Genomic DNA, 25666 nt, shown 5'->3' with positions numbered 1-25666 from the left:
ATAAGGAAGATTCAGAAAATGAAAACGTCCATAAGGAAGATTCAGAAAATGAAAACGTCCATAAGGAAGATTCAGAAAATGATAACGACTATAAAGAAGATTCAGAAAATGAAAATGTCTATAAGGAGGATTCAGAAAATGAAAACGTCTATAAGGAAGATTCAGAAAATGAAAACGTCTAAAAGGAAGATTCAGAAAATAACAACGTCTAAAAGGAAGATTCGGAAAATCAAAACGTCAATAAGGAAGATTCAGAAAATGATAACGTCTATAAGGAAGATTTAGAAAATGATAACGTCTATAAGTAAGATTCAGAAAATGAAAACATCTATCAGGAAGATTTAGAAAATGTCATAATTATAAGGAAGATTCAGATTTGAAGGATGATGGGGGAAGAAAAAGAAGGTTTTGAAGTTGTCAAGAATAAAGAGTCAAGTTCACCTTTAGCACTTAAAGTCCTATCTATCATGTCTTCTTCCCATCCCCTTCCCTTATTCTTGAATCCCCCCCCGACAGAGGCTTGATTTATAAATAAAAATCAGAATATAGGTCCTTCATGTCACTTGGATTGGCAGGATTTCTGATGGATTGAGAAGGAGGGTGGAGGAGGGGAGGAGGAGAGAAGAGGGAGTGAGGAGGACGGAGGAGGGGAGGGGGAAAGGGTGAGGGAGAAGGGGATGGAGAAGGAGGGGAGAAGCGTGCGTGAAGAATAGAGATGATGAAATCCTGAATATGTTGACCAGAGGCCGAATTTAAAGAATTTGAGCCGCGGCTTAAATTTAAGCCACGGGTCAAATATGGTTTATTCCACTTAAAATCGTATTCATTGTTTCAAGATTTAAGCCGGCGCTAAATTGAAACCGGTTTTTGGCGGATTTAAGACGCGGTTCAAATTTATTGAATTCGGACACAGGCCATGGATAATTGGATATTCATGAAAGCACGGAGCCGAGAACGTATGTTTTAAGAGCAATTTCTTTAAAAAAGATCCAAGGAAATTTTGTAGAATTAAGAAGTATTATTACGAGAACGAAAAAGATTATAAAAATGAGGAAGATTACAAAAAAAGACGAAAAAAAGATTATCAATATGACGAAGATATTTGAAAGATTACCAAAATGAGGAAGATTATGAAAATGACAACGAATTATAAGGAAGATTCAGAAAAATGACAATGAATATAAGGAAGATTCAGAAAATGAAAACGTCTATAAGTAAGATTCAGAAAATGATAACGTCTACAAGGAAGATTCAGAAAATGAAAGCGTCCATAAGGAAGATTCAGAAAATGAAAACGTCTATAAGGAAGATTCAGAAAATGAAAACGTCTATAAGGAAGATTCAGAAAATGAAAACGTCTATAAGTAAGATTCAGAAAATGATAACGTCTACAAGGAAGATTCAGAAAATGAAAACGTACATAAGGAAGATTCAGAAAATGAAAACGTCTATAAGGAAGATTCAGAAAATGAAAACGTCTATGAGGAAGATCAGAAAATGAAAACGTCTATAAGGAAGATTCAGAAAATGAAAACGTCTATAAGTAGATTCAGAAAATGAAAACGTCTATAAGGAAGATTCAGAAAATGATAACGTCTATAAGTAAATTCAGAAAGTGAAAACGTCTACAAGTAAGATTCAGAAAATGATAACGTCTATAAGGAAGATTCAGAAAATGAAAACGTCCATAAGGAAGATTTCTCCCTCCTTCTCTTGCTAACAGTATAGTTTATAAGATGTATCCTGTATCCTGTCTATGTACAATTATATAGGATACAAGTTTGACCCAAAGATAATTCACATTTTGTTCAGACCTTAAATCGATTGTGCACAGTCTTTGTAAAAACCTTGAATAGGATCAATATCCTTGGCTTAACTAATCATTTAATCTTCAAAAGTATTTGAACTAATCGATAAGTAAACAAACCTTAAACAATAAAAATCAATTTTACGGTATTTCTACCAAACAGAAAAATGTTATAGCTTGGATACAAATTTTAAAAATGCCATATTATTATTTTTATTATTATTATTATCACCATGTTTATCATTGTAATTATCATTATTATAAATATAATTTTTGACTCTATTTATTTTTTATTACTATTCATATTTTCAATATTATTAGAATTACAAGTCGTAGCACCTGCAGTTGATCAGGTTTGTATTATTATTCACAGATATAGATACCAGGTTTACCTGCTCATTGAATTATATCATGATTTTAGCTGAAGTTCCTGGCGTTGCCCGTAAAATTCCAAAAAAAAATTATTGTTATTATGAATACATGACTATTGTTTAGTGGTAGTAGTATTATTTATTTTATTATTATCATTACTATCATTATTATTATTATTACTATTATTACTAAATATTATTTTGTTTGTTATTATCGTGATGATTTCTCAGTCAGTTCATTCCATCCTTCGCCTGTAAAATGTTAATGGTACAGGTTGTGCAATGAGTAAGACTAGGTTGCAAACCTAAAATTATGTAATAAGTTAAGAAATTAAGGCATGAAAATGTAATTATGTCACCGACATACAGTTCCATGGTATTCCAGTCTTCACGACTTTCCTAGATACACGTTTTATAATTATTATTCATACCAAGCAAATATTTACATTAAGTTAGAACAATCTAGGGCGTTTCGCACCCCATTCATTCTTCATTTACTTTACAGAAAATTTTGCAAATTTTTTCCTATTGCGAAAAATATTTTTAAAAATTAAAATCAAGAAGTAGTTGAACTATGTCTAGAGTAAGTTAAACCACTTCTCTTCAGCTTAAACTGATACAGAAGGAAAGTGGCTCAAGTTAGTAAAAGTTGTTCAACAGGGGTAATAAATCAAAAAGTGGGGATTGGTCACTTTCCTTTTCTTTTAAATTCTCAAAATATAAATATGTACTTTTAATTTTAGGTTTAGAATAATGTTTTTTAATAATAATATGGTTAAAATCCCCCAGAAAAGTTGTATTAAAGCGTCCCAAGGTCTATCAATAGAGCCTAGGGGTAAAATATTGATAAATTAAAAGAAAAAAGTTTAAGTAGATGTAATAATTTTGTGCTTTCAATGGAATGTGTACTTTTTATTATTACATAGCTTAAGATAAACAATTACTTATTACACACAGACAGGGTGGCATAGTTTTTCATCATGATAAAACTTTTTTGTCGTAACTGATCTTTAATTTCTAAAGAAAGGTCGAAATTCCGTTTTAACAACATTAATATTTAATTGAAAACCTCCAGAAAACAAACACTTATTTATTCAAGTACTTCACATAAAATATAATGTGTCATAGTTTATTATTATGGGGGGCTTTGATGATATGTATTTCAGCTAAAGGAATTGAGTCTTTGTAACAAATTCAGAATTTTTAATATCTATATTTTTTCCGCCTGATGGTGAAAACCTTTGATATTTCAAACTAAGATGCTTTCATCTAACAGAATTCATAGTTTGAAATATCTAAGGCCTACGGCATTGGGTTATAGTTTGTGACAAAGACTCAATTCCTTTTCAAACATAATTATTTTAAAAAGTTATCACTTCCCAAAGAAAATAGTTACTAATAATGTACTTTTAAGTATTGGCTATTAAAACAGCTCCCCCCTATCAAAAAAAAAAATAAAAAAGCCAAATTGAACAAACTTCTTTAAAATGTTCCTTCAAAATGCCATGTTCGAAGCACTATCCAGTAAAATAAACTTTAAATTGTTGTAGTGTTTTCCAAATTTCGAGAGAGAAACTTTACGAATATTTATGTTCTTTAAAATATTATTTTTCAACTTTCCCTTTAAACTTTATTAAACTCATAACATATTTTATTAATTATGTTTATAATTATCTTTGTAAAATGTTGTCAATGCATTGTGAAACATTTATTAAAGTTCTTTATATGAATTCAGTGTTATTGTCATGAGACCATTATTATCATTATTTATTAACAAGTTTTTATTAATGGAAAGGAGGGTTACAGAAATAGTTCATAATTCTTTTAAAGGAATTCTGAACAATTGCCACGAAATCTTATTTTGTGATTTCTGTATTTTGAGAGTTTTACGCATAAATCTTTGATATTTAAATTTGGCTATATACGATCTTGTAGAATTCATAGTTTTTATTATCAGTGTTTTTTATGAAACAGTATTCTGAAAATGTTTTACAATGGAATGGAAAAGTGAGGAGGGGGGCAGGATGGATTCTTGAATGTGTGGAATCTCGAATCTTTATCCAAATGTTGAATAGAGGGCGGATTAGATGATTGGTCTGAAGATAAGACGACTGATTTGTCCGATTATCTGATAAGCAGATAAAACGGCTGAAAAGGTCTAGACAGCTGATTGATGTTTTTGAACATTTTTGCTAAACTCGTTTCCGCCATTCTTAACTTTTTAATTATTAATCAATCGTTCAATTTTTGTTTAAATTCTGAAAACGTATCCATCCCCAAAGTAGGAGTTTTGAACGTAGAATTTGTGCTCAAACTCAGGATTTACAGATCGTTAAAAAGTTTAATATGTCTCAAATGAATCAGAAAGAAGTTTACCCCAACACTGCATGTAATATATTCTTTATCAATGTGTAATGTTATCTATGTTATCCATGCTAGTAATATATATCTTAATTATCTGTATCTGTATGTTGATCCTGCCGGGCTAGCCCGGTCAGTTTCGTTCACCTGTATATAAAATAAATTAGTTCAATACGATTTGTCGTTTAATACGGACGTATACATAGCCTTGAGTTTTGGCTAAGGATAGAGAGCCTTGAGTTTGGCTAGAGATAGAGTCAGTTAGATTCTAATTAGACTTTGAGTAGAGTTATCGTTACGTTATCTCGGATCTAGAGTGCTTACATGCATACTCAGTTCAACTACCTTACATAGCCGGTCACTCCCTTTAACAGTGTTATGCAGTCTTAACCTACAGACATTTTTTTGAAAAGGAATTGAGTCTTTGTTACAAACTCCGATTTTCTAATCCATATAAACTTATATATTTCAAACTTTACATTCTGTTAGATCAAATAATCTAAGTTTGAAATATCAAAGTTTTTCACCAAATATGAGTTTGTGGCAAAGACTCAACTTTTTGAATCCATCTTATCCGCATCCTGGATCCGTCTGGTAGAATATGGATCCGGATTTAAATGATTCTAGATTCTAGATTCAGATTGTTAAGAATAGTTCCAAGAAAGTTCCAGGATAGTCTTGAATAGTTAGAATTGTTCCGAGATTATTACTAGGATGGTCCGCATATGGTTAGGATGTTCCGAAAACAGTTAGGATAGTTCCAGGATTTTCCGGGAAGGTTGGGGTGTTTAGGATGGTTAGGATGGATTCATAATGTCTAGGAAAGTTCCAGGATGGTTCGGATGGTTCCAGGATTATATGGATGATGTAGGGATGGTAAGGATGGTTCCATGATGTTTTGGATGGTTCTAGGATGGTTACGACAGTTCAAGGATGGTTAGAATGGTTCCAGGATAGTTTTAGGATAGTTAGGATGGTTCCATTTTTAAAAGAATGGTTCCAGTATAGATAGGATTGTTCCAGGATAGTACTAGTATGGTTCCAGGATAGTACTAGTATGGTTCCAGGATGGGAAGAATGGTTCCAGGATGGGAAGGATGGTTCTAGGATAATTCTAGGATGGTTCCAAGATGGGAAGGATTGTTCCAGTATAGTTAGGATGGTTCCAGGATGGTAAGAAAGGTTCCAGGGTAGTTCCAGGATGGCTAGGGTGATTCCAAAACGATAACGATGGTTCCAGGATAGTTCTAGGAGGGTTCTATGATGGGAAGGATGATTCCAGTATAGTTAGGATGGTTCCAGGAGGTTTAGGATTGTTCCAGGATTGTTAGGATAGTTCTAGGATGGTTGGGATGGTTCCAGGATAGTTAGGATGGATCCAGAATGGTTATTTTGATTACAGGAGAGTCAGGATGGTTCCAGTTTAGTTAGGATGGTTCTAGAATAGTTCTAGGATGGTTAGAATGAATATGATTATTGGGATGAATCCAGGATGGTTCCACGATGGTAAAAATGGTTCCAGGATGGTTCTAGGATGGTTACAGGATGGTTCCAGGATAATTTCAGGGTGGTTAGGACGGTTCCAGGATGGTTCCTATTTGGCAAAGATAAACTACCCAAAGATCCTAGACTGTATAAAGGACTTGACGGACTGGTCACGATTCCGGATTTGCACATGTTTTTGCATGCAGAAATTTCACCCAGGATTGAATAGATAATTCGAATAATGATTCAATTGGCTCGAGAACACGGGTTCGTATGTGCGTACATCACATTTTATAATAACATCGCAGTTCGTGGAGTCTTTCATCATATACAACCCATTCATATGAAACTAGGCTTGAAACTTTCATGCAGATATGTTTGGACTATATACAGTTAGTTAGTCCCAATGGCTTGGTTGACAGAAAATTAAGGGATGAAAGAATATAGAGCAGTGGGACAGATGAGAGAATAAAAAGTAGTGGGCCGGATGAGAGAATAAAGAGTAAAGGGACGGATGAGATAATAAAGAGCAGTGGGGCGGATGAGAGAATATAGAGCAGTGGGGCGGATGAGATAATATAGAGTAGTGGGACGGATGAGAGAATATAGAGCAGTGGGGCGGATGAGAGAATAAAGAGCAGTGGGGCGGATAAAATAATATAGAACAGTGGGACGGATGAGAGAATAAAGAGTAAAGGAACGGATGAGCGGATAATGATTTAGCATTGATTGACATTTCATGATTTTTGTAATCGTTCTAACTCCCGATATACAGTAATGGATGAACTATCTGACTCTAGATTCCTTTGAGCTTACTTATAAGGATTATAGATCGGAGACGGATTGAAAAATAACGATCTGTTTAAAGTGCATAATGCCTGGATCCAGAAAGTAGGAACCAGAAAGTTGTGGAATATGAAGACGACATTAAGACAATAATCAAATGTATTTGATGTCGTTACAAAGCAAGTAGTTTCACTATAGCAATTTATTTAATCGCGTATTTAGTAAAATGGGTTTGTCTAGGCTTCACAGTTGTTGTGTCTCATGTTTTTTGGACAATTGCCGTAAAATTGTCTCCCTATTCCAGAGTTTTCTGGTTCTCACTGTATAATCCATGATATGTGAGTTTAAATAATATGGAATGAAAATGTATTTGATTCATAGAATATTTAACACATTCCTTCATGGATTTTGGGTTTTACGCAAAAGTAGAAAAATCCTCGAAAGATACTGCGTCAGTAATTTAACAACTATATATAGAGACGTAACGTTAATATCATATTGACTTCAATTAAACATTTCTTGTCCGATTCACAAGATGAGCATCTTTGTTTAAGTGTAAAATGAGGAAGATATCAACTTTTTCCTATCTTAAAATTGAATAAATTCGGTCTATATTCTTTCTTGTTTATGCTTCATAACACCCCATGCGACATTAAAAAATTATCCATTTTCACAAAGAAAAATCTCTGTATAATGTTTGGTCCAACACAGGTTGGGTACCGTTGTAACATGTTAATGGATGTTTTCTTGAAATTACGTCGACAGTCTCTTTAATTCCTAATTTACTTCATGTACAGCTTGTTATCAAGCAAAGTGAATAAATACTAAAGTGGAACAGACTAAGGAAACGACGACAGGTTGAGCCATAAGGTTTTATTTGGTTTGGAAATAATTTCATGAAAAGATTTCGTTTGGAAAGTAAAGACTAGAAAAAATAGACTAAAGACCCATGTAAATGTCGTCTTCAGATAGAACTTCGAAATTTTCACGATTTAAAATCAAAATTTTTTGTACGTTTCTATGTAGTTTATATGTAAATACTATTTAGTCGCTTAATCAATTCATTGATTTTGCCTGGCNTGTCTGTTTGTTTGTTTGTTTGTTTGTATCCAATAAACGTCACAAAGACGATATCGAATTCGTCACTGAATTCCCATGTTTTTTGGGACACCCTGTATTTAATCACTTTGGTTATCAAGAACCTGTAAAGTTTTAGTTCTATTGAGTAAAAAGCTCCTCTACAAATATAATTCTTTTATTTTCTGTCAAAAAGACTTCAGTTTATTGAGAAATAAAGCCCAGGAGACGGGCCGGTAATCAGGGGAACAATTCTAATAATCTGTAGAGATTTGGACACAGTAATACAATTTACAAGGTTGGGAAGGTACTTCTTGGTCTCAAGTTTCTCGAAAGGGAGCGTGAACGTATTTCAGAAGATTCTATTAGGGTTAACTTTCTATAGTTGCTTTCACAGACGCTTGAATGACCGTTGTTACTTTTCATTTTTGAGCTACTGATTTATTTTTTGTAATGCTTTTAAAAAAATTGAAGTAAAAACTTATTGATCGAAACTTTCAAGGTTTCAATCCATCCAAAAAATACCCTAATCCATCGGACTACAAGAGATACGGATTAATTATTTCTGAATGAATTAACAATACAATAGTTCAAATCTCAAGCTTTATTAGCTTAGATTATATACAGTGGTAGGCGATTGTATCAATACCTTAAAAACGGCTTTCGATTTCAATTTTGAGTTGTAAAAAGCTGTTTAACAGCATGGATACACATATACAATATAGATAGAAGTCAAGAGAAGCTCTCAATTAAAAAGCTTCTCTTTGATTCTTGTAAACTTGTAAGGTAAGTCGAAAAAAGCTTGTTTACAATCAAAACTTAAGTAGAGAAGTCGTCTTCATTGTATTGATATGATAGTGGGACACTCTTTCATTTCCATCATAAAATAAACCCTTAATTTACTTTAACCTACTTCAGTCCTTAAACATTTTCGGCTTTTTAGCTAAATAAATCTTTCTTCTTGACTGTCAGTGGAAGATTGTGTGCCTAGTTATTTTGCGATAAATACAATGGTTTGCATAAATATTTGTAATATTTTCAGCAAACTTATTGGCAGCTCCAGGGTTCATCAACAATATTTAGGACATTTTCCAAATCCACTAATATTTAGCGGAAACTTTAAACATAATCTACCAATATTATGCGAAAACATTAAACGTACATGATTAAACTCAATTTAGAAGAATCTTAAATCATAACCCTTAAATATTCGATTGAAACTTTAAACGTAATCAGCGGAAACTTTAGTCATACTTTATAGGTGTATTTTTTATAGATTGCAAGATTTTTATATTTTTAGATTTTTAATTATTCTATCTGTAAAGTGTAGACAAACCTTAATAGCATCGTAGAGTTGTAGAAGAACTGGACTTGAAGCTGACAACTCTCTATCAGTGTACTGAACCTGTCTCCCGTGTACATCTCGTGCCCCGTACAATCCTTGAGATTCCAGCTGTCGTCTTCGTTCCTAAAACAAAATGACCGATATGATAACTTGTTTCTATGTGATTAAACCTGTCTGCTATTATGAATTTAGAACGATATGGTTTGTAATATGCTCAGCTTTCAAAGTATGAAATTCTACATCTCTCTAAATATATAGTACTTTCAATCCGTTTATAGCAAGTTTATAGCAAGTTAAGCCAAAATAATAGTGTGTTTATGGAAAATGAGTATACTCGTCTTATTGCAATGGCTATTTCTAGATAAGTACTTGTCTTATTGCATGGTTTTTAGATAACATAAGCTTTTCAAGAAAGCAGAAATAAAAATATAAAGTTACATTCAGCTTTATTTTCATTTACATTGAAGCAAATATTTTGGTAATATCCTAATTTTGTTAAAGAAAACCCGGGAACCAATCAAAACTTTACAGCACACGTGCGATGATGTACAGCTAATTAAACTTTATACCACGATGATTACTTTATAGCACGTTTATAATAAAAATTTACCATGAAGTAAGTAAGAATGACGAAGTACACAATAGTTTCATAATCACTATTTAAAATAAAAAATCTTAATTCAATTAATCATTCAATTGCAATGTTAATTAACTTTAAAAAAAACATCTTTCTTTGAGGTTTTTAAATTTTTACTTTTTTAACAACAAAATATAAATCAATTTTCTTTTATCTTTAGTTTTTTATATTTTCAACTGTACAAGAAAATTATAAAGCAATAACTAAGTTCCAACTTTTCTTTGCAGCAAAAATTTGACTTATTTATCAGCATTAAAGTTAGTGGTTTCTTCTAATGGACATAAATAAAACAGTAGTTAACTTTAAAAATAGAAGGTTTTGTACTTTAAAATTTTTTTCTTTGTTATTCTTATTTTCTAGGTTAAAGGGTGAGATCGCTTATTTTTCAAACGATGCGATGAATTCAGGATGACGATATTTTTTTCAATTGTGGTTTTTCATATTGAATTTCAGAATTGAACACTATTAAAGATAGAAAACTGCGAATCTTTAAATTGAAATAACGTGTTGAGTTCCTTGAGGATGTAGGAATAAAACTTGATCAATAAATCCGTAAGTATAAATTACATGTATGCATTATATTACTGCACTCAACTTAATACATTATATATACAATATATTTATATAAATCCGCTGTTCTGCAATACTTAATCAATCCGTAATAAATCCATTCTCAGACCATAAAACCCTTCTAGCACCTTAATCTATTTAATTTTACTCTGCCCCCCCCCCCCCCCCCCCCCCCCCCCGGCCCCAGGGTATTACAAGGTTTTAAAATTAATTAATACCCCGGCCTGATGGAGAGAAGAAAATAAGGCTAGGAAATCATAATACATCAAAATATACCCAGATACAGGGTTACACACAAAACATGAGGCTTCAGAAATGAATGTGCAAAATGTATTCCAATTTTAATATAACATTTGTGGTTCCTTGCACTCGAACTTGTTTCATTTCTTGCAAAATCATTTAGTAAATTATTTAGAGACTATATTCTAGATATATATATTCTAGATATATATATTCTAGATATATATATTCTAGATATATATATTCTAGAAACCAGATCGTTATCTGTAAAGAGTTCAAGTTCGCCCTTAAACTCTCATCCTTTGTGGGTAACCCTGTAAATCTAACCAAAGAATATACATACGAATATAAATACAAACATACAGATATGTTTCAGGGGGGAGATGGAAAAAATCTCCCTAAAAAATTATGTAATGTCATGTAGTTAACACCTACTCCATAACAAGTTCTTGAAACGTATTTATCCAGGTCCAACCCGTCCGCTATCAAAGTCAGCCAGTACATGATCCACACGGTTACAATCCCGCAAACTATTAACCCCTCTACCACTGGGCTCGATCTCTGTAGCTGCCAAACCAAGCTATCAATCCAGGCTCTAAATGCCACACAGGGACACAGCCTAGCTAGTAAACAAGCTATATATCGTTCCCAAATGATGGGGACTATCCGCTCCTAGGTCACACGGGGACACAGCCCAGCTATCAAACAAAGTAAACAGTAAACAGTACCAAGTTACTTTATAAACTGACGTTATTTAGATATCTTACATTACAAGTTAACATGAATTAACGTAATTACAATTTCTACGTCGTTATCTATATCACATGATTAAGACAATCATGTTACGTTTTTACCGCACAGCTAAACATATTCATATGTTTAGTAAGAAGTTTAGCTATCTCCACACATGCTTACAGAGTAGTTTAAGTTGAATATACGTATTTAAAGGATTAACAATGCATGTTTTAATCATATTAAGTAGCTCATGTTCAATATATCTAGGTATGCTCAGGTTAATAAATATGGGGATTGCTATGATATTTGCTACAGTCAGACTCCCTTAGAAAAATTAACTATAGGGTGCCATTGTCCTCCCTCACTGGAAAAATGCAATCTAAAGAATATTTGATGGTGACTGTTTTGCAAATCATTAAACTCCCATAATTTCATCGGTTTTTACTGTTTTCCAGCTGCAGTGCAAAATATGATTTCATTCAGTTCTCTGCAAACCTGAGCATCGTGCAAATATGTGCAAAAACTGAAACTATATTGTAAAAGATTCCAGTAATTAGCAAACTGCATATAAAGCTGTTTTATTTCAAACCCCATCTTCATAATTAAGAAAACCATCCAAAGGCTTCTACACGCGTTATATACTTTAAGCAGTTTTCATCTACCAGGTATCTACTAGTAAACATATCATAACAAGATGAATTTTAATAATCCTACAGTGATAACCTGGAAACTCTGGAATAGGAAGTCGACTTTTAGACTCAATTTCTGACCATAAATAGTCAAATTAACGTGGTAAACAGTAATTGTGAAGTGTAAATAGACCAATTGCACTTAACCAGTGTTTTAATAACTTAATATTCAAGTTATTTGCTTTGTAACAACATAAAATTAATCTCAGTTATGCTTTAATGTCGTCTTCCTATTCTACAGTTTTCTGGTTATCAGCGTACCAGCGTACTTTTAGAAGAGATCAGATAAGAATTAAACAAATTTTGCTCCAGTGATTTTTTCCAGCATACTTCTACTTTTGCGAATTATTTAGATTGTTTTAGAAAATGAAAAAAATCCTCCAGTGAAAAAAAGGGAAAAATGCGGCAGAAACACGTTGTCGATCTTCGAGCACAAGAAGAATGTCACCTTTTTCTATGGTCACATTCCTTTTTATAAACCCCCACAAAAACATTTGCTTTAACAAACTTTTTTGCGCAAACCCATTTGCTGAATTTTTGCTAATTGGGCTCAACAATGCAAAAATATTCTACTCTTTAGAAATATTTCTATTTGGACAATATTGTATGGAAATGGTTGAAACAGTTGAAAATATTCGCAAAAGTATACTTGCAAATTAATTCCTTAACATATTTGGTAATATACGGAAAATTATACGATGAGGGCGCGTCTGTTAAATGCAATTAAGCCGAATCAAAACAATTATTATTCATGACTTTTAGGAATTTAAAAACAAATCAGATATTTTACAGAGCAGAATAGTTTTCAGTAAACCTCAGGGAACAAAACTAATAAATAGTAAGACGTAGTTGAACTCCGAACACTGAATGGAACCACTTCTCTTGAACGTGAACCAGAGAAGAGGTTTTAATGTTGTGGACCTTAGATATTTATGAACTCAAAGTTAAAAACTTTAGAATGTGATATCCTTAATCCCAATCTGTTAATTAATCCGGAGATTAATGAGGAAAATAAGCAATATTTAATCTCAAAATTAAGAAAAAGAGTGGATCAAGCATTAATCCCGATATCCACCATTCTAAAGTTCCCAGCTCTATTAGATCAAATAATCTAAGTTTGAAATATCAAAGATCTACGACATTGGGTTGCAAAGATATAGGGATTAGAAAATTTGATTGTATGGAAAAGCTCAATTCCTTTGATCAAAGGAACAATTAAAAGGGAGCTTTTCTTATCCATCCGATTTTGAATTGTAATTGTTTAAAAGTTTAGAAGATGTTTCCTGTTCTTTTTTAAGAATACTTTTAAAGAATATTTAAAAAATATGTTGAAAGCGGTAAACAAGGTGTTTAATGTTTTAAGTTGCGAAATTAGTTTTGGCAAATTTGCATGATGTTGAAATCAACATGAATGCAGCAAAGTTTGGAAACAATCCTCTGAAAACTTGAAATAAAACTGAAAAGAATAGAACAGAGGGTTAATCAGGGGATCGAGGGAGCCAAAACTAACACACGAATTAAGGAATATATGAATAGGAGAGATGAGGGGGGGGGGCATGAATGGGACTTTCAGCCTATGACGGTGGGGTTGGATAAGGCTGGGAGGGTAGGGAGCATAAGGGATAAGCAATCTCTGGAAAGGCGTTTTCTGATTTAAAATTATCCTAGTTTGTTTAGAGTACAAGAACAAGCCTACAAGGTAAACCCCCCAAATTAATCTAAAATGTCATGGATATGGAAAGGAGGGAAGGATGAATGGGGGGGCAGATTGAATCGGAGGGAAGGGTTGATAATACTTCCTCACACCTTAGGCTTATTCATGATTATGCTCTAAGATCATCCTAGGTTAAAAGGTTGAAGATAATCAGGATTCTAAATATTGAATTTGATAAATTAAAAACAGTTTAATATATGTTTAATCCCAGTAATATCAGTGCTATTCTAAACCAATGTTCCCTGTAAAAGGACCGAAGGATTAAAAAGGTGCCAACTTTTTGCGACCTTTGATATTCAAATTTAGGGATCACCACAACCCCCTCCTCCTCCTTCTTCCTCCACCCCTTGTATAAACTTGATCACCACAACCCCCTCCTCCTCGAGTTCAAGTTCGCCCTTAAACTCTCATCCTTTGTGTATAAACATGATGAAATACTTGAACAATCCCTTTAAATAAACATGATGAAATACTTGAACAATTCCTTTACATAAACATGATGAAATACTTGAACAATCCCTTTAAATAAACATGATGAAATACTTGAACAATCCCTTTAAATAAACCAGAAAACTTCTGATTAAATAAAAACTTTTGTAAAACCTGTGCCGTGTATGATACGGGTTAACGGTGCAGTAGAAAATCAAGGACTTATTATCATCAAATTTACGTTATTTTATTTGTATTCAGCTAAGATTATTACTTTTTAACTGTATATTGATTAATAGTTACGTTTATTCTTACTTTTGCTAGTTTCGAGATTTTACACAGGCTTTAAATTATCGATATAAAAAATAAAAATTTAGACAGAAAGTTTAAAATATAGATTTACATTTTAATCAGTATTTAAAGCGGAATGAAAATTCTTTAAATTGTAAATGTACCAAACTAATTTGCTAATTTGTAACAGTATTGCCTTTGAAAATGTTAAAGGTAACACAGTTAAGATTTACAAAATCGTTCACAAAATTGAAAGACGATTTTAATTCCCCTTTTTAATTGGTTTAGGCCGTAGAAACATGATAGACTGAAAGTACATGTATTTAGCGTAAGCTGACTTGTATTCAATAAGATTTTTAGTTTGTTATTGTGTTGAAATATTAACTTTAAAACAGCATTAGACAGACTTCAGTTTGATTTATAATCGTTCTCCTATTCCATCTTATTTTGAGAACCACTGTATTTTGATATAAATCCACTTACCCTTGACTGATCGCTTTCATATCCTTGATCTGATCCCTCGCTACCACTAGGAGGCAGCAGTCCATCCGGAATATTAAATCTTACAGATTTATTCTGCCCAGGGAGTGGGGGCAAGGGCCTGCTCGCCCCCCTCCCCTCCTCATCTTTGCGCGGGGGGATGCGCGTGGATGCGCGGATTTTTTGTAATTGTTGTTTTACTGCCGCAAAATCTCCCAAGCATTGCCAACCACTGATTGTTGCACACTTCTTGTTAAACGTATTCGGCCACATAATGATATCTGGTCTCAGGTCTAGAGATCGGAGATAGTAGCTCACCGTATCCGTCCTGCTCCAGGTCTAGGGTTTCGGAGCTAGAAGCTCATTAGATCCGTTCTGCTCCAGGTTTAGGGTGGAGATAGAATCTCACTATATCTGTCCTGCTCCAGATTTAGGGCTGTTGAACTAGAAGCTGTTTCAGGTCTAGGGTTTGGGAGGTAAAAGTTGCCGGATCCGTCCTGCTTCAGGTTTAGGGTTTGAGTTAGAAGTTTACTCTATCCGTCCTGATCCATGTCTAAGTTTCCTGTGCCAGAGATTCCGGTTTTCTCCAGGTCTCTGGTGGAGAAAGAAGCCTACTGATTACGCCCTGCTCCAGCTCAGGAAATTTTGAGCTAAAATCGCCAGAGCCGTCCTATTTCAGGTTTAGAACTTTATGGGCTTACTATATCTGTCCTGCTCCAAGCTCACAATAGCCGTCCTGCTTCAGGTTTGAGGTTCCGGAGCTAGCTGGAAGCTCACAATATCCGTCCTGCTCCCTCATTCCACCCTGACCAAATCTTAAACTCAAAAAACGTGCAAAACTAAATGAATTAAAAGATATAAAAATGTAACTTGTATGCTTGAGAATATCAGGGAAAATATTTTATGTAAGTTCAATGAAGTCAAGTACCAAAGATAGATTAAAAACTTGAAAAAGATGCACGAAGAGTACTAACATAGATACATGTGATATATATGTCTTCATATCTTGATCTTTATGTTTAGGATGAGTTCTAAACTCTATTAATCTCTTTTTATACTGTGAACCGAACAAGTTTTAAGATAGAATAACTGTTCCCTTATTGTCCTGCTCATGCAATTTTTTGTCAATCTTAGTTTAAAATTTAATCAGGGATGACTTGTGAATTGAAAACCAATACAGAAGAGGCATCGACTCCCCTTGGAATATTTTCAAACCTTTTAACCCCCTCTCCTTCCATATCTTCCATCAAGCCCCCCCCCCCTCTCTTCCCTCCAACCACTCAGCGTTTCATCTTCACATAACAAAAACCATATTTATTCTTTTTGAGATGCTGCACTCCTATACAGTGATAACCAGAAAACCATGGATTAGGAAGAAGACGACATTATACCAATACTTAAGTGTATTTATGTTGTTACAAAGCAAATAGTTTTAATAGACACTTACTAAATTTAGTGAACGGGTCTGTTTTCACAGCACAATTGTCGTGTCTCAAACTCATTGGACTTTTCAAAGAAATAACTTGATTTAAAAAGTCGTTTTCCTGTTGCAGAGTTTTTGGTTATCACTGTACATTCTTTGAATTTTTGAAAATATATGTATACTGAACTCAGAACTGTGTGAACAAACAAAAGAATTCTCATTGACCTTCCCTTCCGTCAACTTATTTGATCAACATTTCCCATCAGACTCACAAATAAGAAATACGTATTTTCGTTAATAAGGAACTGTCGAGGTAATGTTCAATTTTAAAAAGGAAGGGCTTGTCCCATTGACAAAGATATCCTTGAAACTGTTGTCTGGCCGAAAATTGTAATGATCATACTGCTGCTGTAAAATTATGACTTTAAATTGAGATTTGGTTGTAAAGGAGTGCTTTCTTGTGCTTTTACTGTAAAATGTATGTTGTTCTTACAAATACTCGCTGCAACTAAGACGACATCTAAATATATTGCGGGATTACAGGATCCATTCAAGGGTAAATATATGAACGGGAAAAGTTATTATAAATTGAAATCATAATAAACCAACGCTAGCTACAATTCATACAATGTTTGTAAATGAAAAGATTTTCAGAATATATTCATTTTGTCCAATCTCAACATGAAACACAAGACATATGCATTTTAAGAGGAGTATTGTGACAAAAACAAAATACCCCACCGTGGGGGAGGTCCATATGTTACAGAAACTGAATTTTAAAAAATTATATAGGAACAATTTAAGTTTTAATTTTTATCTAAAATAGAATTTAAGGAAAAATCAGATATTTTCAGGAAATAAGAGAAGATATTCAGGAATAGGATTATATATACATCCCATAGAAAAGGATGTTTTTAAGGAAAGTTTTGATTTACAGAAAAGTATTTTTTGAATTAAAAAATATCTTAATATCTCGGATGGGTAGGCTTCAATAGGATAGATAAAAGAGATGCTTTAGAGATGTTTTAAAGACCGGGAAGAACAAATAATATAATAAAATATGAAAAGAGTTAGTTTAAGATTTGAAAATAAATCACTAAATAAATAAAAGATTGATAATGATCATCTAACTACACATTACATAACACATAACACCAAGTTTTTTTTTTTAAATTGTTCACTTAATACAAAGTTTAAATTACAAAAATGTACAAGAACACCGTAGAAAATCAGCTTTTCCCACAAAATCTAATTTTCTTAACCCTAATATTTTTTCAACCGGATGTCTTAAATATTTTAAACTATTAATTCTGTTAGATCCAATTATCTAAGTTTGAATTATCAAAGGTTTATACCATAAGGTTGCAAAGATATAGGGATTAGAAAATATGAGATTGTGGAAAAAACACAGTTTCGTTTATTTTGATTAAACTTTTTTTAATTTCTCATTGCTAAAATTTTCAATGAAACTAAAAAAAATATCTAAAAATATCAAGTTCAACCTATTCCTATTTAAAGTTGGCTAAAAATTTCAAAGAATTTAGCAAAATATATAATTCAAACATATGTCTTTTAATATATTTCCTAAAAGTTTGTAATAAAAATAATAATTCTCTGAACTGAGAGAAAGAAAGAAAACTTAAACGATTTTCATCTAGGTAGATTATATCTTAGAATATATTAAATATTTAGGAAAAAGAACCTTTTTAAATAAAGTTTTATATAAATAGTAGCTGGAGTCCACGGTGTTCCCCAGGTTTATATTATTATTCATAGTAATAGTTACTCCCACCGTTTACCCGCGCTAGGTATGATTTTAGCCAAAGAGCCCGGCGTTTAAAAAATTTAAAAAAAAATGTTGCCAAAGTCACCCTCCGGGTATCCATGGGTTCCCTAAAAACAATTCAGTCGACAAGGTCTAGCTTTTTGGCCAGCTATAACGAATATATTATAGAGGACGTGAGTCAGACTCTAATAAAAACGCATAAATAACTTCCAGTATATATATTTCTTATAACTTATTACTAGAGGGTTCAGAACTAGAGTCAATATCGATATCACACGTGTAGATGTTTATCAGTACTATGCCCCACATCCGTTCTATCTCATTCTGTTGAATCTTGTGGAACTTGTTTAACGCGGCCAGGCATCGTCTTCCACAATATGATATATATGTCCGAAGAGCTGTAATACATAAATAAAAAGGACAAAACCGAGGTTTTTTAAAGGGTTGAGGAGTTAGCCTTGACTTTCAAACACATTTCCCTGAAATTTAAATCTTCCCATTTTTTAGGACCTGTCTGTACGGATCCAGAATCTATATTAAAAATATTTGGATGAATAAAAGATATTAATATTGTATATATTTAGCTTGGTATTATATTAAAGTATCATTGAATAGTAAAACCAAATGTGTACAGTAGTAATTACTTTTTTATACAAATATAAAATATGTCTTAGGTGTCATATCAAGTTTATTCAGAGTAAAATTACAATCAGGGAGTATTAAACTAAGGAGAGGAAAAAAAGGGTATTTACAATTTTCTTGTGACAGGGTACTGATATGAAAGCAAAGGTCAGAAGTTTTTTTTCTATATTTAGCTAATCTACAACTAGTGGTTTTTTTTAATAAAACTTACAAATGCCAAATTTTGACCCTAAATATAGACAAAAACGACTAAAAAACGACCAAACTGAGGGCACATCACTATCTTCAACGCCTAGAAACAGTATACGCAGCAGAAACTTTTATTTGGAAGTGATTTAGCTAAATATACCAAACTGAATCCATTGGTTAATTCCTAGGTGATTAATAGCAATGCATTACATAATTTCTGACTTCAGGAGGTATTAGAAACTAGAGATGGAATTTAAAGAATTTGAGCCGCGGTTTAAATCCGCCAATCCCCGGTTTTAATTAAGCGCCGGCTTAAATCTTGAAACATTTGATACAATTTTAAGTGGAACAAACCATATTTAAACCGCGGCTTAAATTTAAACCGCCGCTCAAATTCTTTAAATTCGGCCATAGGTCTTGTAAAAATTATAATTTATAATTTAAACCATTTTAGGCTTTATTTTAATACCAAGATCGACAACCTTAACACAGACCTCGGTTTCTCATACGGGGTTTTCTACAAAATTCCGGCTATTTTTAAGTTAAAAAATGGATATTTGATTGTGGTTATTACATATTAAACATAATATTTTTTAAGTATATGTTGTTGATAAAAGTTTATTCATCAACATCTTTTAATATCCCCCCCCCCCTCCAAAAAACACACGATTACTCCCTCCCCCCACCATCAAATCTCATTTCTCACGCCCAGTCTATTTAAGCGGGGCCACCCTGTCCTAATAACCCCTTACCTTTGTTCTTTCCTCAACCCCTCTCCATGAACTCTTCTTTAGTAAAACCATCCCTTTCTTATAAGTAAACCATCTCTAACTCATGAAACTATCCCTTTCTTATAAGTAAACCATCTCTATCTCATGAAACTATCCCTTCCTCGTGAAAAAAACCATCTTTATCTCATGAAACTATCCCTTCACCATGAGGAAACCATCTGTATCTCATAAAACTATCTCTTCCTCATGAGAAAACTCTCTCTATCTTATGAAACTATCCCATCCTCATGAGGAAACCATCTCTATCTCCTGAAACTAACTCTTCCTCATAAAGAAAACTTCTCTATCTCATGAAACCACCTTTTCCTCATGAGGAAAACATGTCTATCTCATTAAACTATCCCTTCCTCATGAGGTAACCCTCTTTATCTCATGACGAAACCATCCTTTCCACATGAGAAACCCGTCCCTTACTTATGAGCAAACCTATCTTTGTCTTGAGGAAACCAACTCACCCTTATGAGGGCACCATATCTTTACTCATGAGGAAACCGTCCATTTCCTCAACTTTGTAAGAAATCTTATCAATGACATAATGAATTACCCAACATTAGACTTAATTGCATTATGTTCTGTACTTATTTTTAAGATAGATCCCCCCCCCCCCACTCCTATGGGCTCTCCCTCCCTCATTCCGCCCTGGAGAAAAAAGGAAGTACTAGGCTCCACTTGGTATTCCAGGTTTAGGCGTATAATGATTAAAGTCCTACAGGGAGAAATATATGTTATTGATTTAGATAAATAATATATATATAAATTAAAATATATATGTAGTACACAGTAGGAATATCTGCTTTTGATATCCTTCCAGTTAACAACTTTTTATCTATAGCAACTATCCAGCTAGATTCAAACCACCTAGTTAGTAACTATCCATATATAGAACTATATAGCTAGCTTTAAACCATCGAGTTAGCAACTATCCATCTAAAGAAACTATTTAGCTAGTAACCATCCAATTAGAAACCATCCATATATATAAACTATCCAGCTAGTGAAGCTAGTTAGCAACTATCCATCTGTAGAAACTATTTAGCTAGCTTCAAACCATCCAGTTATCAACCATTCATGTATAGCAACTATCCAGCTAGCTTCAAACCATCCAGTTAGAAACCATCCATATATAGCAACTAGCCAGCTAGCTTCAAACCATCCAGTTAGCAACCATCCATATATATCAACTATCCAGCTAGTGAAGCTAGTTAGCAACTATCCATCTATAGCAACTATTTAGCTAGATTCAAACCATCCAGTTATCAACCATTCATGTATAGCAACTATATAGCTGGCTCCAAATCATCCAGTTAGCAACTATCCATGTATAGCAACTATCCAGCTAGCTTCAAACCATCCAGTTAGCAACCATCCATGTATAGCAACTATCTTCGTATAGCAACTATATAGCTAGCTTCAAACCATCCAGTTGGCAACCATCCATGTATAGCAACTATATATAGCTGGCTTCAAACCATCCAGTTAGCAACCATCCATGTATAGCAACTATATAGCTGGCTTCAAACCATCCAGTTAGCAACTATCCATCTATCACAACTAATAAGATATTAAATGTAGCTAACAATAAATTGAACAACGTTACTAAAAAACTAGCCATCAACAAACTAACCACAAAGCATCTAACCGATCAACAACTGTCGACGAAAAACCAGCTTATTAGATTCAAATCAACGAAATATTGGAAGAAAATACAAAGAGAACTCACAAAACATTTTATGTAAAAAATCACTTTATGGAAGTTTGCAACGATACACAGATTTTCTGCAACAAAGAAAGGAGAGAAAATGGTTAAAATGTTTCCAATTCCACATAAAAAGCATTCAGTTTCTGATCATATTAACATTGAGAGTAATCGATGGTGCAACAAAAAGGTAAAACCTACTCATTGACATTAGAAAATTTTAAGAAAAATTAAAATTTCTATGATTATTCCATCAATGCATTTTAAATTCATGGAACTGTTGTTTTACTTTTTATTATTCTGAAACAATTTGAAATTTAGCTAGTAAAAAAATGTTCTTAAAAATTCAAACATTTCCGATATTTACATTTAAATCCCAAATTTTTCAATATTCTCTATCTCAAGATATGATTGTATTTTAATACCGAGAATTTAACTATTTTGAGTTTAAGATCCCTAGGATCAGAAATCACGTATTAATCACGTTTATCAAGATTCTGTCACGTCTTCACTGCTCTGAGACCAGATATAAACTGAGAGTTGAGAGCTGACTCTGAGACGGGTGAACCCACGTACAATCTTCAATTGTTTGTCGGTAGCGCCACCTAACCCATCTTCACTCCACGCAATGCGTCGCACGCACCGTGGAACTAATCTGACGCACAATAAGATGCCCAACTGGAGGATTTATTTGGGAACTATGCGGACCAGGACTTCAGGAGTTTTAATGGTAAATTGTTTTCCCTCTTTTTGCTCCTTCCTGTCCTCTTAACCTACTCATCATTCCTCAGTGTCACCCTACTCATCCTTCCTCACTCTACTCATTCTTCCTCATCCTACTCATCCTTTCTCTCCTTACTCATCCCTCCTCACCCTTCTATTCTCTCCCTACTCATCCTTCCTCACCATACTCATATTACCTCTCCCTACTCATTCTTCCTCTCCCTTCTCATCCTTCCTCACCCTACTCATACTTCCTCACCCTACTCATCCTTCCTCACCCTACTCATCCTTCCTCCCCCCTACTCATCCTTCCTCGCCGACTTATCCTTCCTAACCTTACTCATCCTTCCTCATCCTTCTTCACCCTACTCATCTTTCCTCACCCTACTTATCCTTCCTCACCCTACTCATCCTTCCTCACCCTACTCATCCTTCCTCACCCTACTCATCCTTCCTCACCTTCTCATCCTTCCTCAACCTACGCATCTTTCCTCACCCTTACCCGTCCTTCCTCTCCCTACCCATCCTTCCTCTCGGTACTTATCCTTCCTCACCCTACTTATCCTTCCTCACCCTACTCATCCTTCCCCTCCTCACTCATCCTTCGTCTCCCTACTCATCCTTCCTCTCCCTACTCATCCTTCCTCTCCCTGCTCATCCTTCCTGTCCCTACTCATCCTTCCTCTCCCTACCCATCCTTCCTTTCATTACTCATCCTTTCTTTCCCTACTCATCCTTCCTCTCCCTACTCAACCTTCCTTTCCTTACTCATCCTTTCTCTCCCTATAACTCATCCTTCCTCTCCCTACTCATCCTTCTCATCCTCCCTCCCTTTACTCGAATCTTTCTCATCCTCCCTCTCTTTACTCATCCTTCTCATCCTCCCTCTCTTTACTCATCCATCTCATCCTCCCTCTCTTTACTCATCTTGAAAACAATATATTCCCGTCATGGTTACATGGGTAAAACTAACGAAGTATACATATACTCCACACTACACAGTGCAATGCTGACTCATTTATCTCTAACCCGGAGATAAACAGTTACAAATTACTTGTCTTTTGTTTGTTTATTGGTTTATTGTTGATTAACATTGTTATTAACGATGGTTGGTGACTTCGAAGATAGATGAATAGATGAAAAGATAAAATATTGGTTTTGTTAAAAACTGTTTATTTAAAACACTTGTTTGTACTATACACGTAGTACCATAGATTAATTAACAATACAGATAGAACACTACATGTCGTCTTTTCAAGATCTAAAATTTTTTCACAATAACCCTGAGGCAGAGACCCAACGGAGTTCCGCGCTAAGGAGCGTTGAATTACATGACAAAGAGATAGAGAGCATGCGCGTAACTCATTTGGGCCTCTGCCTCAGGGTTATTGAGAACTAAAAACCCCAAAATCATGAAAAGACAACATCTAGTGTTCTATCTGTATTGTTAATTAAATTATGCGTAGTACACTCACTTTATAGCCAAACAATTTACAAGATTTAGTTGCAAATTCGTAAATACAAGTTTTAAACTGTTCCTATAATTAATATGCGAAAAAAGCAGAGAAAAAAGGCTAAAAAGGGACTTTACAAAAGTTTATGTACTTGCCTTGCGGTACTGTCAAGACTAAATATGTGCACTGTACAGTGTACAGCGCGTCCATGTGAAACTGTAATGAATGATCCTGCTGAGTTTCAAGTTCTTCTCTAGTTTCCAGGGTCTAGTGGAGAATAATATGGAATATCTGGTCCGTGGGTTGGGTTCCTGGTTTCCTGGCTCAGGGTAGGATGGAACACTGGGATAATCCATCAGCTCCGCCCCCGCAACCTCAACCTAAACCTTCTAAACAACAAGGAATTTGTTCTTTTAACATTTGTTGATCCATGTAAATGGATTCGGTTTTTGGAGTTGAGTACTGAGACATGGAAATCTACCAAATATGTTTATTAAATCTAGGATTTTCTGTACTATGTCAACCAAGTTCTTAGCAGGGATTTTTTACATCTGAGGAGGGGGCCGGGGTGTCATGCGGAAGGTATAATCTCGTGGTTTTGGAATGTATTTTGAAACAAATTATTAGGTTTCAAATTATAAGGTTTCAAGAAAATACATCCTATTGCGGCGTTGAGTGGAATCAAACAACTTTTCTTAATTAAGGCTTTAAATAATAAGATCAGGGCCAGGGTTCGAATTCCTGTTGGGGTTTAAACAGGGTGAACCTATAAACATTAGAATTTAATGACTTTCTTAATGTCGTCTTGATTTTCAATATTCAATAAATTGGCAAATGATGTAAGAAACTAGATTATTTTATGTATTTTGAGATTTTCTTAATTTAGTTAGTTTACTGAAATCTGCAAAACAAATCTTGTTAAAGCTTGAAGATCTTGAAAAAAAAACATTCAAATCTTAGAAATCCCAAGAAAATTTTTTAAAACTATGTTGTACGCTACTTTTATACTGACGAAAAAAATAATTGAATCAAAAACGTTAACAATTAATTCCCATGAATTTTGAGACACCCTGTAGTTCCAAGTTGCGTCGGTCTCCTCATGATTTGCCACATTTCTACCTCGTCAATGAAAGGGGGGGGGGTCACCCTACTCATCCTTCCTCACTCTACTCATTCTTCCTCATCCTACTCATCCTTTCTCTCCTTACTCATCCCTCCTCAGCTCAAATTCTTTAAATTCGGCCATAGGTCTTGTAAAAATTATAATTTATAATTTAAACCATTTTAGGCTTTATTTTAATACCAAGATCGACAACTGTATGGGCGGTAAAGGTAATATATGTTTATCTTCTTGCTACAAATTATTTATCATTCTTTGCCACAAACTCAAAATTTTATAATCCTTATAACTTTGCAATTTGATGATGTAAACTTCGATTATTTGATCTAACAGAATTCATGGTTTGACATAGGGTTACAAAGATATACTAGAAAATCAGAGTTTGTTGTAAAAAAATCAATTCCATTATCAATTTATTCTAGGACCTTCTGTTTATAATATGTATAGATAAGATATTTGCAGAAACACCCTGTATAGTGTGTAGTGTATCGTTTATTTCTCAATAGGCTTTATCTGTGAGCATCTTCTCTTTGTACAGTATAAAACAAAAACAACAAAAGTTTGTGGATTTCATAATATTTTTTCGCGCATTTTCAAAATTTTACAAAAATAAAAAACTTTTAAACGCAAATTGTTTAATTTTGATCATTCATAAACCTTCCCTGGGGTCACTTGAGGTTCAGCCGTTTTGACGTTTATTGGATACAAACAAACAAACAAACAAACACTCATACGTCCAAATGCACTATCCGGACAAAAAATTGTCTGACTAGCGTTACACACCATACGAACTTCTTTAATAATAACTGTATCACTATGAAAATT

The 25666-nt window shown here is 33.9% G+C and overlaps 1 protein-coding gene across 1 annotated transcript in view; it reads right to left on the bottom strand.

The window, feature by feature from the left end:
- LOC111709894 (uncharacterized) overlaps window positions 1–15820 on the bottom strand; it is a 26265-nt gene extending 10445 nt beyond the window's left edge. Inside the window, exons 1-2 of the mRNA XM_023483832.1 lie at window positions 15021–15820; window positions 9224–9355 (exon numbers count right to left, since the gene is read on the bottom strand). Coding sequence (XP_023339600.1) covers window positions 9224–9355; window positions 15021–15290 — 402 coding nt within the window. The 5' untranslated portion in view covers window positions 15291–15820. The remainder of the gene's footprint in view (window positions 1–9223; window positions 9356–15020) is intronic.
- Window positions 15821–25666: the final 9846 nt, after the last annotated feature.

The sequence above is a fragment of the Eurytemora carolleeae genome, unplaced genomic scaffold (genome assembly GCF_000591075.1).
Source record: "Eurytemora carolleeae unplaced genomic scaffold, Eaff_2.0 scaffold334, whole genome shotgun sequence".
NCBI lineage: Eukaryota > Metazoa > Arthropoda > Copepoda > Calanoida > Temoridae > Eurytemora > Eurytemora carolleeae.
This window is presented reverse-complemented; position numbering and strand designations above follow the sequence as displayed.